Source organism: Acinonyx jubatus, chromosome B4, assembly GCF_027475565.1.
Source record: "Acinonyx jubatus isolate Ajub_Pintada_27869175 chromosome B4, VMU_Ajub_asm_v1.0, whole genome shotgun sequence".
NCBI classification, from domain to species: Eukaryota; Metazoa; Chordata; class Mammalia; order Carnivora; family Felidae; genus Acinonyx; species Acinonyx jubatus.
In genome coordinates, this window is record NC_069387.1 from 56,971,624 (window position 1) to 56,990,657 (window position 19,034).

At 37.7% G+C, this 19,034-nt stretch overlaps 1 protein-coding gene across 3 annotated transcripts in view; it reads right to left on the reverse strand.

Annotated features, from left to right (window-relative positions):
* The window catches only part of BCAT1 (branched chain amino acid transaminase 1), a 106,814-nt gene that overhangs the window by 16,430 nt on the left and 71,350 nt on the right, over window positions 1–19,034 (reverse strand). For all 3 annotated transcript variants that reach the window (XM_015065184.3, XM_027035751.2, XM_015065185.3), the window contains exons 6-10: window positions 15,690–15,853; window positions 10,310–10,452; window positions 5,224–5,309; window positions 2,419–2,559; window positions 452–526 (exon numbers count right to left, since the gene is read on the reverse strand). In XM_015065184.3, the coding sequence (XP_014920670.1) occupies window positions 452–526; window positions 2,419–2,559; window positions 5,224–5,309; window positions 10,310–10,452; window positions 15,690–15,853 (609 nt within the window). The remainder of the gene's footprint in view (window positions 1–451; window positions 527–2,418; window positions 2,560–5,223; window positions 5,310–10,309; window positions 10,453–15,689; window positions 15,854–19,034) is intronic.

The following is a 19,034-nucleotide window of genomic DNA, read 5'->3' on the forward strand; positions in this document are numbered from 1 at the left end:
TTGTAACAGGTAAAAAAAAAAAAACAAAACAAAACTGCCAACAACATAAATGTTCAATAATAATGATTCTTTAAAAGTTATAGTACATCAAATCACAGAATTCAATTAAATTTTATACATGGAATGGAGAAATTTATTTATTGATATGAAAAAGCAAATGATTTGCTGGATGAAAAAAAAGCAGGTAACAAATCACATATGACTATTTTGTTAGAAAAATACTTCAAGAAGTATATTAACACAAAATATTTTTGAGATATCAAAAATTAACAGTGGTTATATTTCAGGGTTGGAATCACAGGTAATATTTTTCTTTTGTGCTTTATTCTACAAATTTAATTTGTTAACCCCAAATGGCAGTGTTTACTCTCTTCTCTCCACTGAAATATGATTTGGTTTTAGTTCTGATTGAAATAAAAAGAAGCCCTTTTTTTAAAAAAGAAGCCCTTACCTGAATATCAGTCAATTTTTCCAAGATCCGACTTGCAAGTTTAGGACCATTCTCCATAGTTGGGATGTGTACAGTCTATGAAAGAATATCACAGGCATGATAATTGGAGGATATCCATGTATGCAATAAGTAAGACACTCAGCAATTCTACTGTATTAAGACAATCCCACTGAAATAAGGAATGGTACTATGATAACCTGATCATAAGGGCTATGCCAACCCCTTATGCCAAAGACTCTTTTTCTATTCTGAATTTGAATAAAAACAAAGTAGCCAATGATAGTTTGTTTCTTGCCTACCAACTGATTTTAGGGCACAACTGGTTTATATGTTGGTCTTCAGACTGATATGAGGAACCACAGAGACCAAAGAGCTAGGGCTACCTAAAATAGTGGCCAAACATAAAGAATCCTACCTCTTTCAGGATTCTGAGAATCTATAGGATGAATGATTGGCCTCCTTACCTAATTCTTCTGGCAGGGAATGAGAACTCGAAAACCTTTTGCCACAAATTAAAGCAAGTCATTGCAGGACGTATATGAAAGCAAGTTTATGCCTTCACAAATTAGGCTTCTAAACCTATGTCTGTTCCAAGTCAAACCTCCACAGTGCTGGACAGCATCATTACACTGGGGGCTGAGAGATTTCCTGCCCCTAATTTACACTTGAGTCATGTCCATTCCTGCCTGGCTGGCTTGCAGGCTTTTGATAGTCTGATTTTAGTAGATAGCCCATGCTGTCACTCTTTTCTTCTTATGCTCTTTAGGATAATAGGGTAATTAGATGTACCTTTAGCTCTGCATGCCCTGTGAGACAAGACCAATATCAAAACGTTGAGCTTTATAAACTTATTTCTAGAGGTGAAATGATTGTACTTAAAAAATGTGACTTCATGACAACTTTAGTTCATTAAAAAAGTGGACCAATAATGCATTTACCTAGATACTACAATAATGAAACACAAAACAGTAGCTTTATACTCAGTAAAAGTATTGATACGTAGTAAAATAATTCTCCCTTGAAACAATCAATCTGTAGATGGAATCATGTTAAAAGCCACTCCTTACAAGCAAGTTCGAAAATCTCAAGCAATGAAGTAGCCACCATTAAAATCAGAAAAGGAAAATAACAGAGGAAAAATAATTATTTTATTTATCTATTTTCAATTTAAAAACCAATCAAGTTTGTATTTAATATGATTAAATCAAGCCAATTCACATCCTAAGAATAATACCCACATGCCTTTAAGCTATAAAGTTAGACGACGATGTTAAATATCCAAGCTTTGTGATAAAGAGGAAAGCAAAAAAACAAAAACAAAAAAAACCCACTACCACCAACAACAAAACTAACAAAGAGTGGAAATATACCACATATAAAATCAGACTAATTCACTGGGAGGAGAACACTTCTTCCAACCAAATGATTGAATTCTTTTTGGAGGATTTTAGTTGATGTACCAACTTAGCCAAATGAAAATTTTTCATAAAGTGGTTTAAATAGTAATAACAACAGAAGCAATAATAATAATAAATGTAGGAGTTAATCATTCAAATGAATTTTCCATAACTGTTTGCCATTACTACTCTAATAGTTTGGGAGTACTTTTGGAAACCAGAAACGGAAATCTAATTACCTGTAGAACCTTCTTAGCAAGCTAAAAGGAAGAAATAAGAATGGACGCTTATTGGCACATCTCCAATCCCTAAATTGACATAAAACAGATGTGATACATTTCCAAGGACAAAACTGACTCCCTCCCATACTGGAGCTTGCACAAAATTGCTGGAAAGATGAGAGTAAGTAATTTGGTAATACAGGTTCATTGGGACAAACTGCCAAGTTATTAAAGAAAAAAATCCTTTGCATCTTGGGTCCAATTACCATTTCATTTACACATTTAAAGAATTAAATAAATTATAGGCAAATGCTTGGAAATGACAGGAGGTGAAGAGATTGTCTCTTACCTCACCCTTGTACAGTATATCAGAAACTGGGCAAACAACGCAGGCTGTACCCGAGCCAAACATCTCTCTCACTCGGTTCCCCTCCAGGGCTGTTGTCAAATCACCCATGGTAAGGTACCTCTCTGACACCTTAAATTCACCCTGTTTGGAATATAAAAAATAGAAATATTAACATTTGCAAGGAAAAGGCATGCAAAAAAAGCCCTGTCGTACTTAACCTTTCAACCTGACACTCTGAACTCAAATCATGTGAGAATCATCCTCTGAGGGAAAGCTGAAGAGAGCACCACTACCTTACTGGTAAACATGCTGAGGTGTTAAGCAATCTACTCCAAGGTCACAGCATCGCTAAACGAGATGATCAGAGTAAGACGATCAGAGTATAACGTAACACCATCACTATAAAATACGGGGTATATTTTAATGCATGCCAGCTTTTTTGGCCTTTTATTTGTTGCCATGCCTAAAGTCTCACAAGATAAGGCACTTCCCGTGCTACTTAATGTGTGTTCTATGTTAACAGTGTCTTGAACCCTATTTACCAAAAAGAGAACATATTCTTAGATAATATTAATAATTATTTATTCAGCACCCATTGCATGCCTCCTACTCTCATTTTTAAGGTGGGTATTATCATCCCCATTATACGGATGAAGAAATTAAGGTTCAAAGGGAGGCTAAGCGACATGTCTAAATCCACATAGCTAGTAAATGGCAGAAACTGAATTTGAACTCAGGTGTGATCTGACTGGCTCTAAATTTCCTCCACTCTCTACTAGGTCTTCTATGGAGTGAAAACATAGACTGAGTTTAACTATCTGAACTATTTCATTATTTTAAAACACTGAAAGTATATTTGGACTTTGAGAAATTGCATGGGATATTCCTTTTTTTCCTCAATTCACTGATTCAGTTGTCTTTACAGCAGAAATCCCCTTGCTCCTCTTTAGTATCCTATTGGGTTGAGTTTCATCACAGAATTACTGGCATAACCTCATCAACTCTGCTGAACTATTTCAACATTTTATTTGCTCAAAGATAGGAAATTGGGGGGAAAAAAGCTGATGCTTTTAAACTATCTGCTTAAATAAATGATCTTTTGAAACTCATTCTTTAATCTGTATTAATTCTCATTCTTTTATGTTAGTGGTTAAGGTTCAAAGTTTGTCTCAAACTTATTAAAAAAATATTTATCCATCCTTTGTTGACCTTAATTTTTTTTAAGAAGAGTATTTTTTAAAACTTACAGATCCACAATAGATAAAAATGAAATTCAGAGCCCTTGGCAAGATTCAAAATATTAGAAGAAGGCATCATGCTGTAAGTATGATTTGGGAGAGTAGGAAAATATGTCTACAACAGAAATATGGCTCTTTGCAAGTTTCAGTTTATCTCAGTCTGGAATTTCAATTATGTTGTTCAAAGGTAAATAAATAAATAAATAAATTCCAGAAAATCAGCCAAGTTAACTGAAAATGAGATGAGCTCTGTGTTCTGGAAAAAAAAAAAATCTCTTGTAAATAAACAGAATTGTTTTTCCTCTGCTCACCCTTACTTATCTTTGGACAATTTCCCCTGTCTGGCAAGTAATGGTAACCCCCCACATGCCTCTTGGCATTTATGTCTCACTGTTTTAAAATAGCTTTTAAAATAAATTACAGCTAAGGAGTCAAGGAAAAACTTCCTCCATAATAACTAATTTCATGCTAGCAAATCATTAGTGTGGGAAAGCATTTCCACTTGCAACTTGTCATCAAACCTTCTGTACTTGGTTGATTTTTTTCTTTAATAAAACAAAAATTACTGAGCTTCGAAAATACATCTTTCCAACTGCAAACATATTTAGGACAGGGCAAGCTGTTTGAAATTATACCAACAGTTTGTAAATGTCATGCCCAATGTGCCAGCCAGCATGTGGCAGTTGGGTCTTGTCTACTTCAGGGTTTTGTAGAATTATTTATAGCACATTTCCTTTATTTCCAAAGCTTTTTCCAGAGAAAGTATGCTAGTACTCTCCTAGGTAATATGTGCGTTTCTAAACATTTGTCCTATTAATACTGTTTGACCACAGTATGCTCAAAGTCTTTTCATGTCCCGTGGAGACCATTTTCACACATGGGTCAAAAGTTCCATCCAAGAACCTTTGCCAGATAACCAACTCATCCAATATTCATCTTGAGTATGTTATAAATGTCATTTCAATACCAAATGGTTTAACATGCTTGCCTGTGTCACACAGATCAGAAACTCTACTGAAAACAACTACATTTGCTTGAGTGTTTTGACTTTAAAATAAGCATGTATGTGAATTGGGGAGGACAGGGGGCAGGAAGGAGGGAGAAAATAGGCAGCCAAACTAATAAAGTTATGTTAGTAAACATTTATGTCAGTAAAATTCTTTAATTTCTGTGACTAGCATGGTTACACTGGAATAAATAGAGGAAGGGAAGAACTACAAATTATTGGAATGGGAAACAACACACTTAGATTGGAAAAGTTCAGGCCTGGTGAAATGGAAGCACATGAAGTATAAACCAGGTGAGTTGGTAGGAGACACCTGCTACAGAGCTTGTGATTAGCACTAGAATACTGCTTCACTAGAATAACTTGCCAAACTGTTTTCTCTCTGCCCTTCCTATAAACAATACTTCTATATTGGCCTTACTGAGACAGTCCTTCTGGAAGAGTTCTTTCCACTCAAATTAAGATTTAAAGATTAGATAACACTGGATGGAACTAAGCCAGGCTCATTTTGATGACTTTTTGTTTCATGCTTCTAAAGTGGTTCACGTGAAAGGCACCCACCCACTTGCGTGCCAGGTCCAGAATGCTCTGCCTCGTCACTCCTGGAAGAATGATGCCATCTAGCGGAGGAGTTGCCAGTTCTTCTTCTGTCAAGTAGAAATTGGAATATTTTCAAACTTTAACTACATTAGCCTTATATCAACAACCATTTTTTAAAAACTGTTTCTGGCAACTTTGCTAGTAATAAACATGAAGATGATGTTACTGTTCTGCCTTGTCTACCTTCCCAAATTGATTCACACTTCAGGTAGATCTTCATTAAAAAAATAAAAGAAGAAGAAGAGAAGAGGAAGAAGAAGAAGAGGAGGAAGAGGAGAGGAAGAAGGAGACAAAGAAGAAGAGGAAGAAGGAGAAGGAGAAGAAAGCAGGTCACTCATGTAATCATCTTCAATTTATCCTTAACTAGGAAAAACTGAGATGATGTTCTACTAACAAATACTAAGAGGAAAGTTCTGAAGCTAAATTTACCTTAGAGGATTAACACTGGCTACTAATTAGAATCATGTAGATAGATCTTAGGAACACTGGTCATTACCAAAGCATGTAAGAATACTGTGGAGGAAAACCCATCCTCAAGAAATGTGTATGCTTATTTAGGTTGGTCACTGCTTCCAGACTGCCCTTCATAGACAAGTCTATTTATAGTGATTTTCAAACCTGGAGGCATATCCACATCAAATATGGAGATGTTGACTTCACCCTTTGAGATCCAAATGTTAATGGACTCAGGATGGGCTCGAGTATGTATGTGGCTAATAAAGAAAAAAGAAGAGAAAAAGAAATCCAAAACCCAAAACAAAACTCCATGGGTGATTCACAGAGAGCCAAGGTGAGACACCGGTCATCTTTGAGAGTGATCACATGCATTCCTAACCGACACGAGGGCTGGCATGGTGATCTGTCTATAATGGCCTGTGTGATCCGACAACCACACAAGCTCTCCTTACAAAAAATCTCTGGTACTCAACATTCTCTTCTCCTCCCCACGTCTGGCACCCAAGAATCTAAATCTAGTAAGAAACTTAAACCTTAAATCACTTTATAAAGATGTTGAACCTTGTAGCAGATGTGTTACTTATGTGTTTGCAGAGAAACATTCCAGGTATGCTTCAAAGGATCACCAGGTAGCAAAAACTATAGAAATCACACTGGTATCTTTAAGTTCCCCCAACCATTTTATTTTTTATTTTTATTTTCTTTAAAGATTTTATTTTTAATCTCTACACCCAACGTGGGGCTCGAACCTTCTGAAGAAGGACTTCAGAAGTCACCTCATACAATCTTTATTTTACAGAAAAACAAAAAACAAAAAAACAGAGGCTCTGTAAACATAAATGACTTGCAAGATTGGTAACACTGGGGGACAGTCAGGATCACAACTTAAGTGGCCCAACACTGAGACCACTGTCCTTTCTTTTCATATACTGTGGTCTGGGTTCACCTGCTCCACTGTGGTTACATCAGACATCCCCAGAAAGCAAGCTGTCTGGAAGACCAAAACTCTATATGCATTCCTGTGTCCCTAAAACTTGGCATTGTGCCTGGCCTAGGGTGGTATGTAATAAGTGTTTCTGAATAAAAAAAATAAATAAATGAATAATCTTCTTTGCTAGGAGACAGCAGTATGATCTTTTTCAAGTTTGTTTCTAAAAATCATCTGCTGAAAACCGCTTTCTGGAAAGAAGAAAATTTGTTCTTGGCAATGTTCTTAGGGCTACTCTTTGTCATGTTTAGAAGTGTTGATCTCAAAATAAACCTGTGCTTTGCAATAGCTAGCTGGCTGGATACATAAATGTAGGGATTTCTATGTGTGTGTGTGTGTGTGTATGTGCACACATATACCCCACACATATAGACAAACATACTTCCAGTGCCTCCAAACTGGACCTTCCCTAAAGCTTGCTGAGCTCTAAGGCTATATCAAGTTAAATAAAAACAGCGGCCTCGCATGTGCAAGTGTAGTTCTGTGAAATATACTTAACACCCAAAACTGTAACCACTAGCCTAAGGTCAAGACACAGAACATCTGTTTCTCGGGTTGCCAGACAGAGATGATGACATGACAACATTTGGGTGAGAAATATTCATTTTCCTCTGCAACCACAAACATGCTTACAAGAGCCAGAACTAGCTCCAGATTGCCCAACATGAGGAAAACAGAGCCTACAAACACAACTTGTTTTTGACAAAGAAATCATTTTTAGGAGTTGAAGAATTTAGAAGCAATAACGGCAGGAGTCATCTGTGACATCCCAAAGTCAATTTCTAATAAAAACTGGGAATGTGGGTTTGTATGAGTGCCCAAGCACACACAATTATTATCTACTCAACAAATATACATTATCGAGGTAGGCACTGTGTGCAGTTGGCTTATCTATGCACTATGAATAAAGCAGTGAACAAAACTGATATAATTCCTGTTTACTTTCTAACAGGTAGAGAACAATTATTATGTTAAATAGTATGTTAGACTATGGAGAAAAAAAGGAAAAAAAAAAGAGGGAAGATAATGAGGAATGCTAGGGGTCAGGGGGGAGGGAGTTTGCAATTGATTACGATGGACGCTCGAGGAAAGCCTTAACTGAGAATGGGGTAAGTGGGCAAAGACTTGAAAGCAGTGACAGAGCAAGCCACGCCCACATCCCAGGGAAGAATGTTCCAAAGTCTGTAAATGCCTGATGTCTGAGAAGGCTCATGGGGCCTGAGCAGACTGAGCGACATCAACATTCACTGTCATGATCGTTCTCCCAGACTAACTCTAAACTCAACCACACAACTGGGTCTTATTCTCAGGATAGCCCCGAAGTCCAGTGCGAGATAAAACTGTTTGTCCCAACAGTGAATAGCAAATGTGTATGTTAAATTACTCACCAACACAGTAAAACAGAGAATCGCTGCTGTGTGATCTTAACACCAGGGTTGCTGTTACTAGAGCCAAAACCACATGGGTTATAGGCCAACTGCCACAGATAGTTATTGTGCACAGCACTGTGCTGTGAACACAGATTATCTATTTTATATACCTTTCTGCAGCAGCCATCATGTCCCAAAGGGTCAGTGAGTGTGGGGGCTCATAGAAAGAAGGTAGGTTTTTACTAAAAGAGTTCTACTCATACCTCCAATAGGCAAAGTTTGTGAAAATCAGTATTTTGTTGATTTTCAACTCATTATTCTTTGTATTTTCCTAAAGCCACATGGTGAAGTTAGAGTAGAGTTCTTTCAACGTCTTCTTTTGTTTTTAGCCTAAAGGTTATTCCTTACATTCTACTGACTTCTCTCATGGTACTGTCCAAACATTTATTCCATCTCTTCTCCCCTTACTTCAAATTTTATTTGATATGTTAGGTGAACACCCTCAAGATGGACTAAAGCTATCTCAGGCAACCATAATGTGAATAGCAACTCTTAAGGTCTTGTATATTTTGTAAGAGTCAGAAGACAAATTCACTCATTTCCGTTCTGACCTTTAAAAGCCATGGCGGAAATGGCTCATGATTACTGTTTGGATAAGAAGTAATTTTTCACCAGGACAAGTTTCTTGTGTTCTTGGTTAAATCATGGAGCTCTGATTCAAACTGTACTTAAATCTTGACATCTCCCATCCATAAATAATGATGGTACCACTTCTGTATGATGTAACTGTTTTTGTTTAGGGTTGTGTGGTTTTCTTTTGGGGGCGGGGGGACAAGGGCGTTGGAGTGGGCAGGCGGTGCAAAGAATGAGTTGAATCAACCTATTATCTCCTAAATACAGAGTGCAACATTGACTGTCATCTTTCAAGCATAGCTTTTGAGGTAGGTCATAGGCAATGACTCACATTTGGAAATCACGAATATTCCAGTATAAATTTTATTTTTAAATAGTGCCAAGTATAAACAACAGGAATGGAAGAATCAGCATGACCTGTATCTGGCTTTTCAGATGCCAAGGATTACCAATGGTCAACCCCAGGACAAGGTGTACTCACCATACCTTCTATTTATTCTACCTCTGACTGGAATATAAGGCTCATCTTACTAGTTTCTACAACTAATGCTCAAATTAGTGCATAGCTCTGAAGTCAGCCACATGTGAATCACCATTTTCCAACATTAGTAGCCAAAAAACAAAAGAGCAAGAGAAGTTACTGTAGCTACCTCAAAATAAAAATTTTACTTAAAATTTTAATTGAAATGAACACTCAGACTTTATAAGTGTTTGGGAACTTTTTCTAGTCTCTATACTCAGTACTGTGAAATGAACAGCATAAGAACATAAACAAGCCTAAAAAGATAGTTAAAATTTTTTGTGACTATTAAAATTCTAATGGAAATAAATGCCTTTATCTGTATTTTTCCCCATGATTGGCCATTTAATCCAATACCATCGACATTGCCAATGCTTCACTAAACCTCTATGGTTTCTGCCAACTAATTAAAAAAAAACAGAAAAGAAAGATAATGAGCATTTAGGATATTTTAGGTAATATAGAAATAACTGGTTTTTATAGTAGATACCTATTAACAGTCTTGAATGAACCAGAATCTAAGTACAATCCTAAAAGGGACGAATTTGTCCATAAAAATAGTGTGTTTTAATCAAATTGAGCTCTAGAGTAAATCTGGAAGGCTCCTGATATATTATCAAAATGTGTAGAAAGGGCATCAGTTGTTAAAAGACTTCTGGCAAGAGAATACACTAAATCTCATATCAGTAGAATCAGTAGACGATGCTTGTTATTACATTTTATACATATAGTATATGGTGAACTGATCTGAGACCTATCTCCAAATGCAGGGGATTTCAGATAGAAAAGCTGTTAAGAAGATGGCAGAGGGGATAAGGCTACGAATCTTCAAATCATGGGGATTTAAATTCCTTAAGTTGGCATCTCAATGATAAGCACATCTAGAGCCAAAAACCGAAACCAAAACCTTTATAAATTCTGTAAATTTAAACTCATTTCTACTTGAACAACAAAGCACAGTGGTCCTTAGCCTTTGGACCTGTGCTACTTATTCCTTGTTCCAAGGTCCTAGTTCTTTTCCTCCCAGCCCTATTGAAAATGACTGACAAAGAACAAAGAGCTGAAATCTGAGTGAATTACCTCCATCTTCATTTATCCAGTAAAGAAAAAGATTCATGGTTCCAACTTCAGTTATCTGATTATCCTCTCCATACAGCCACAGAACCTGCTGACAGCTGTTTTCCACTGCTTCACATTGGGCAAAAAGGGATGAGCCATAATTCCTTTTAAGAAAGAGAAAATACATTGATTATGAATATACCACTCCCTCATCTTTGGTACCAATCTGCATGTGCATGTGATCAATGCACATCTCCTTTATGTGTGCGCGCACACACACGTATGTATGCACATACATTCTCTAGTTAACTGCCTAATGTTAAAGGAAACTCATTAGAGAAGCTAAATGATCTAATTGCACTCATTTGAGAAAGAACACAGCAAAATACAAACTTGAAAAGTAGAGATAATGAAAAGAGGTAAATAGCTAAGTTAATGATAACAGTTAAAAGTATTTTTCACATTCCAAACAATTGTCCATGAATTATTTCATTTAAATCTCATACCAGTACTATGAGTTAGCCAAACTTGTATCAAATAACATTAAGTAGTAGAGCACCAAGCTGTGCTCTTAGTTGAGACCTTTCAATGTACCCAAGGAATAGCTAATGCCCAATGCCTAAATTCTCCAAAGGGTGGGACAAAATGTTAAAAACCCTGATTTTAGCCAAAAGTATTCCAAAAGCCCATTTTTCTCACCCTGCACTATTTATTCAAAATCAAAGGAAGACAGTACATCTTCCTAGGATAGCAGTTTAGTTTAGTATTTTAAATGTATTATCTTTTATTAAACTTAAATGAGAAAATTATGGAGTATATTACAAAATATGGATGAATGTTTTCGATAAAAATATAAGAGTCCTCAAATAAATGTGATGTTTGCTTGCCTCCCTAAGCCCCTGGTTGTTTAATTCACTTTCCTGGGCTTTCACAGGACATTAGCAAACAAGTTGGGAAAGCACTACCATATGACAAGCAGGGCTTGGAAATAAACCCTAAACCCATCCTTCGATTATGCTGCTCCCATACAAACAAGCAGAAACAACCAAACATACAACAATAACTACTACAAAGCATGAATGTCATCTTCCACAAAATACCCACCTAGGCCTTTTAAATTATCTCTTTTATATCTGGTCAAGACCAAAATGTCTAATTAAAAGTATAAGTTAGGGGCGCCTGGGTGGCTCAGTCGGTTAGGTGTCTGACTTTGGCTCAGGTCATGATCTCATGGTTTGTGAATTTGAGCCCCGCACCAGGCTCTGTGCTGACAGCTCAGAGCCTGGAGCCTGCTTCAGATTCTGTGTCTCCCTCTCTCTCTGCCCCTCCCCCACTCATGCTCTCTCGCTCTCTCTCTCTCTCTCTCTCTCAAAAATAAATAAACATTAAAAAAAAAAGAAGTATAATTTAAACACAAGAACCATATTCATGGCGGCTATCTGCCATTTTCAACTACACGGCTTGCCTTCCCATTAATATTCTCTTTGGCCCTTCCTTTGGAGCCAAGTCATTCTGCTTGGGGTGACAGTCACAATACCTCGCCCTGCACAACTGAATTAATGGATGGACATGTAACCAGGCTGCTCACATAAGCCCTTCTTATTCACTCATTCCTATTAATGCAGGCACTGGACTGAGACAGCCAGGCACACCTTGAGTTGGTTTTCTCACTTGCAACTCAAAGAGTATTGACTAATAACTAAAACATCCTAGAAAAACGATGAAAAATGGGCATTATGCTATATAGGTATAGCAACCTGAGTCATGAGGTTTACTCACATCAAAGTAATACAAGATTCATTAAAAGACCTTCAAAATGCAGATAGTAAAATGTAAATTTATTGGTGCACCTGGAGATGATACCACACTTATACATAGGAGGATTTTATTTAATGAGCATAAAATTTAGGCCACCCATATTCAGAACTAGTGGTAAATAAGCAATAAGTGGAGTTAAAATTATGAATACGTTTTAATAACAACAAACAAGGCTTCAGAGGGGAGTCCAATAGAAAGAGCACAGGTTTGGGGCCAGGAGGCCTATATACAGCTCTTGTACTTCTACTATTTGGCTATGTGTGAACTTAAGCAAGTCAGTTGAAATTTTTGCCTTAACAAATTCTTCTGGCAAGTGCAAAAACTTTCTTTGTATACTGCACAGAGTTATGCAGAACAAAATGAAACAGTAACAATAAAAGCTAAGAAACAGTTTGTGAGCCTCTTATATCCTAATGAAATTAAGTTTTTTTTTAAAAAAAATGACTTCTATTTTAATTGACTTCTCTCTAGTTCATAGACACAACCAGTGAGATTTTCCAAATCTAAAAATAATTGATTTCTCTCATAAAATCCTCTTTATTAACATTAACGGAATTTTCACAGCATGAATAACTAGCCTTTCCAAGAACCTTCTAAACACACCCACCCACACACACACACACACACACACACACACACTTTTGAGGGTGTTGGTTGAACTAAAACCATGATTCTTTGGCATCATGAAGCTACTTGGGCAAGAAAGAGAATTTAAAAACCTCAAGTGTTCCAGTATACTGAAAGAAAAAGGGGGTTTTACTTGTTTGGTGCTTATTTGATTGACTGATTACTATATTATATAGGTAGTGTTTTTCCCCACATGAGTTTTTCCTCAAAATTCTCCCTCAGGTGTAAACTGTATTATTAATATCCACGGGTCATGAATACTTTGATAATATATTTGGGTTCCCTCTCATGTGCTGCCAATATTCAGAAAAGAAACACATGTCTTTGGAAAAAGAGAAAAATGAAAAAGTTGGAAAACTGTCTACACAGAAAATTTTTAATTATAAGTGGAATAAATATCTAGGAGAAGAGATATTAAATATATCTCTCCAAAAGAGTAAATTCTCTTGTGTGAAATCCAACAGATTGCACTTAAGACAGGGTCCAGGAGGGGCGCCTGGGTGGCTCAGTCGGTTAAGCGGCCAACTTCAGCTCAGGTCATGATCTCGCAGTCCGTGAGTTCGAGCCCCGCGTCAGGCTCTGTGCTGACAGCTCAGAGCCTGGAGCCTGTTTCAGATTCTGTGTCTCCCTCTCTCTGACCCTCCTCCATTCATGCTCTCTGTATCAAAAATAAATAAACGTTTTAAAAAAAAAAAAAGACAGGGTCCAGGAGATGAAACAAGAAAGCAAGCTTCAGAATATCAACTATTGTCTATTGACAGGATGCTTAGTACCTGCCAGGCAGGGAACTAGGTACTTAAGCCCATTATTTCACTGAATCATCTTACAACAACACTAGACTTTATTATACTTCTGAGGACTTAGAGGAAGAGGGTACTTAATTATGTAAGATCACACAGATTACAAGCGTATGACTCCCATATCTCTGACTACCAAGCCCACGTTGTTAACTGCTAGGTTATAACACATTAATTGGGAGCTTTCTATAGGTTGACCACATGGTAGTAGGCACTTTATATTATCCCAAGTAATTCTCACAGGTAAGGTGGGTATCACTGGCCTAACTTTATAAATGAGGAAAGTGAAGCTTAAAGCAGTTAAGTAACATCCCAAGGCAGTTAGGTTAAGCCAGGTCTATCTGACTTCAAAGCTTGTAGTTAAGTGCCAAATGAGAGTACAAGACAACAAAAAAGAAAGAGGAAAAATTAAGATAGAGTAGAAAGAAGGCAGCAGGCCCCATTCCTTCCAGATTAAGAAACTAAGAAATTGGGAATAAGACATTCCTACGATGGAGGACCTTCTTCTAGCTCAGTGCTTCTCAACTTTGGCTACACATTAATATATTCTGATGCGAGGCTACAGAGCAGACCAAACAAACCAGAATCTCTAGTCGGGGGACCCAGAGAGTAGTAGTTGGTACAGCTGATTTCCACACTAACCACAGGTGAGCACTGTGCTACAACTCTCCCGCAGCTGTGTGCCATTGTATTACTTCCCTCACTTATGTATATTTAGATATAAAATAATATTACTATCGCTGGTGGCTTCAAAACAGGTGGAGTAATCTTAGAAGTTAAAAAATCCTTCTCTCTTTTCCTCAGATTCACTTAGGAAGCAGAAAGTTCTTCAGCTTAGGAGAATCCACAGCTATTTAATAAATTCCAGTTAACAAAGAGGTCCTAAAAATCTTGGAAGGTAATTATTGAATTAATTGGCTTAGAGAAGAAGCAATAACATATAAATCTAAGGCTGCTGCCAAATGTCTCTGCCAATCAAATAGGTTAATACTAAATGCAAAATCCTGTGTTTTCCTTGCACTTCTCTGGGTGGAGAGCATAGGAGCTTTAGAACCTCTTGGAAACAACAGACATTTGTAAGTTACTGCCTCCCACTTGCCATTTCTCTTTTATTATTATTTTTATAATATTTATTTATTTTTGACAGAGACAGAGAGAGAGAGAGAGAATTTTTTTTTTGTAGGAAAGAAAAAAACGGGCACCTGGGTGGCTCAGTCAGTTAAGCATCCAACTTGATTTTCGCTCAGTTTATGACCCCAGGTTCATGGAATCAAGCCCTGAGTCGGGCTCTGCCTGGGTGTGGAGCTTGCTTAGGATTCTCTCTCTCCCTGTGCTCCACCCCCGCTCATGCTCTCTCTTAAAAATAAAAATACAGAAAGACTATAGAGGGTTCAAAGCCAGCTGTCAACACCTCTCTCACATCCCAGCAGCGTGTCACTGAACGCTCCCAGGGCTCCCAGAATCTACATGTTTTCCCACAGCCCAGAAGTTGCCACCAAGTCGCCTCCCAGGACTGCTGCTGCCTGTGTCTGTGATACACATCAGCACTTGACGCACACAAAGGAAGAGCACACACTGGTTAATCTGGCTATTCTTGTTCACCCAGAGGGGCATTCTCATGTCATGGCCAAGTCCACCCCTGAAATTGTCTAACACTTTTTAAATGCTCTTTTATTTCCAGCCAGCTACATATGGCCAATGAGACCGGCCTGACAGAGCCAAAGCAGGGCTGTCCCTCGGCCAGCTGGCAGCAGGTAGGGCTACAATCTGTGGCAATGAAGACAGCACTTGAGTGAAGCGGGCACCTTCCCCAGACAGGACTCCTTGGAGCCAACTGAGAGCCTCTGCCCCAGCACCAGATGCTCTTTAAGGCCACCTGTCCGCCTGCAGCCAGAGACACAGCCTCCAGGGACAGTTCATTCAGAGCATGCATGCTGTTCCTGCTCTAGTCCCCTCTTCCAGTTCTTGCCTTTGGTTCTCCCTTACAAAGGGTCACGGGTTTATCCTTTAGCACAATTCAATACTGGAGAGTAAACACAAAGCAAAAAAGAGCATTTCAACTTGACTATTAATATATGTACTTGGATTGATGTGGGATGAAAATAACTCAGTGGTAGTGAGGGGCTCTTTCTTTTAGATAGAGACACAGATTTACTTACCCTCCCATTTTGCAGTCCCCAGTCCCACCTTTCCAGGCTCTGACATACTTCGGATTGGCCCACAGGGACACAGGCTTAAAGGTTCCACTTGAAAAATAAGGTCCCACTGGGCTCAAGATTACAAAGAGCAGGGCTTTGGTAGGCTTCTTGACTCCAAGGGAAGGCTAAAATAAAATAAAAGTACACATGACTGTTAATTTAAATGTAGACAACAGTCGTAAAGTCTAGAATAGATCTGTAACTACCTCCCAGAGGGGCTGTCTAGGCACAGGCGCTGTTCCTTCTAAAGTTGAGTTACACAAAGCCAGATGGTCTTTTAGGAAGAAAACACAAAGAATGGAGTGCTGAAGTTTCATGTTGCTTTGCCTTCTGAGTCAGGATTTTTGGGAAAAAAGCCAATTTGTCAACTTTTTTTTTTTGTGTGTGTGCGTGAGTAGGGTTTTAAGAGGAGAGGTACCTTTTTGACAACTAGCTATATAACACCTTGCAATGTTGCACTGATTGGGAAATGAAAAAGGGAAGAACCCAGACATGACTTTAGTCTGTGGAGAGGAAATGTAATATTTGCTTTTTTAGTTTCTCCTTCTATGTTCACTGACTACTGCTACTTCAGGACATGCCAGGGCCTCCAGCAGGTGGCGGGCACAGGTGAGTGTGCCATTTCCACAACTGTCACAGGAAGCAGACAGCAAGAGTGTAGCCTCCTTAGAGACAAAGATACCAGAGGAGATAAATATCCCCCTAAAAGCCAGAGAATGAAGGATTCAGGAATTTATAACGTGAATGACAAAGATAGAAAATGGTCTTTCCCACAAACACTGGAAAATCATAAGCCAGCAATGCAAAACCATATAAATATCTCCAGCATAAAACAGTTTTCATAAGTAATTACTGTCAGTTGTTTACTAAGGAGGAAAACTGAAAAACTGAAAGCCTTAAGGGCTATGTATTATAAAGGCAAAAAAAAAAAAAAAAAAAAAAAAAAGAAGGCTACTGGGCTATTCTATGCAATTCAAGACCACTGGAAATAAGAAAACAAGTCCAGGATTATTACAGTCTTGGGATATAAAACACTTGTGTCCAGTCTTCACTAGAGTCTGGTCTGACTAGACAGTGGTAAGAGTCTGTCATGGACAGAATAAGAAGAGACTCAATTCCAGCTGATTTTGTGGCTTTTGTTTTGATGAACTAGCTAAAAGTGGATTTGGGGGTATTTTCTTCTGAATTTCATTACATCTCCCTTCTATTACCTACTGGCCCAAGGCCCCTCATTCACTACTTATGGCCAGGTCATCAAAAATCAGGTAGGTAAAGGGGCGCCTGGGTGGCTCAGTTGGTTGAGCATCCGACTTCGGCTCAGGTCATGATCTTGTGGTCTGTGAGTTCGAGCCCCGCATCGGGCTCTGTGCTGACAGCTCAGAGCCTGGAGCCTGCTTTGGATTCTGTGTCTCCCTCTCTCTCTGCCCCTCCCCTGCTCATGCTCTGTCTCTGTCTCAGAAATAAATAAAACGTTAAAAAAAAATTTTTAAAGAATCAGGTAGGTAAAATATTCACAGACATTAAAGAAATGTGTCTCTATATGTGCACACTGATGCCATCTAAAAGGCATGCAACCCTCAGAAAATGGGAACATGATTCCATTTGCACTCCATGTGAACATGAGACCAAGAAAGGCTTGGATGACCAGAGTCAGCAAGCAACAACAGGTTTTGGTGTTTTACCTGTCTGAATTTGTTCTTAGTTGGGGCTGAAGAGGACTCACCTACCAATAAAGAGTGAAGAGCCTTGAAACTTCATTTGCCTCTTTTATTTCAATGTTTGGGACAGAAAACTTCAGAATAATAATACAAACCTGCCTTTCTTCTCAGCTTTGATAAAAACTGACTATCTTATCTCCACACTTTTATTTACCTATCAGTTAAGTAAATGCAATGATATTTTCATCTCAGAGGAACTGTGAAGATTAATATGTATTTTTTTAATTTTATGAACCCTCGTATTGAGTAATGAAGAGAAGCTCCCCAACAGATCTTAGAAATACAATCTGCAGGACACATCTTCAGTCATTTATCTATCTTCTACGTTTCTGAATGAAATGGCTTATTTGTGGGCAAACAGATAAGCATTTTATTAGAGAACACATAAATGTCTGGGCTTTTTTCACTCTAAACTCATGTATTTTTCGCTACCTGCGTTATACTAAAAGCAATAACTCATCATCACGAAAATACTGGTGTGAGTTAATTTTCATCTTCCTCATTTCTTTCCCCTGACTTGAAATGATGGGTAAACTTGCATTTATTCCACTAGGTGGTGGTATAGAGAGCACAGATGGAAATGGAATAATCCTATGCGTTAAATCTATTTCTGGAAAAAAAAAATCAATAAACCTTTAAGGAACACTTTTATTCTTAGCAAGCAGGTAAATTATAGACTAGAATTTTCCAATGTTGAGAAAATGTGGTTATGTGTACTAACATTTTATTTTCTGAAATTTAAGCAAAGTCAATTCATGTTTTTTACAAGTACTTCAAGTACTAGTGTTGAGCACAGCTTAGTCACCTTCATCCTTAAATGATTACTTATATTGATCGTCTTCTCATGAAAAGAACTCTGCGACTTTACTGCAAATGGTCACACTGCTTCAAGAGTGAAAATAAATAAAAGTTAACTGCATCAGGAAGGGAGCTTTGGGACTGGGTTTGCTTCTACCCTCAGGAACCTTTATTTGTTTTCTCTGAATTCTCCCTTCTATCCTGGAAAGCAATTTAAATTCTGTGCTATTGCTGCAATTAAAAGTTCTTTTATAATATTAATTAAATGGCAGTAAACACACTTCTATGATGACAAGGTCAGTCTTCTATTCAAATAAAGCAAAAACCACACAAATAAAGAGAAGTTATGAAAGACCACATCTGATAAGTAATGTAAATCAGTTTCATTAAGTTTCATTTCCTTATGAACATTGTTGGGTTTTTTAAATTCTTTTTGCTAGTTTCCTGGATTATTTCAATATATAAGGAATTGAAGATGGCTTAAAAAAAAAAAAAGGCCAGGGGAAATGGAGAATATAAAATCTCATAGAGGTAAAGTATGTAACTTCTCAAGGGACCACACTGACTTAGGTTGACATTCTGATGTATACCAAAAATACTCATCTTACTTTATACCTCACAGATAAACACATAAAGGTATTCAATGCATGTATATTTTGCACAAAATAACAAGACACTTGGGTGTGATGGAATATAAAGTGACATGTTCCAGTGAAAATTACCACTTCTGAGTCAGTCAGAAAATTAGTGCATAAAAAGACAGGATTTCAGAGGTTATGTGAACGACGGC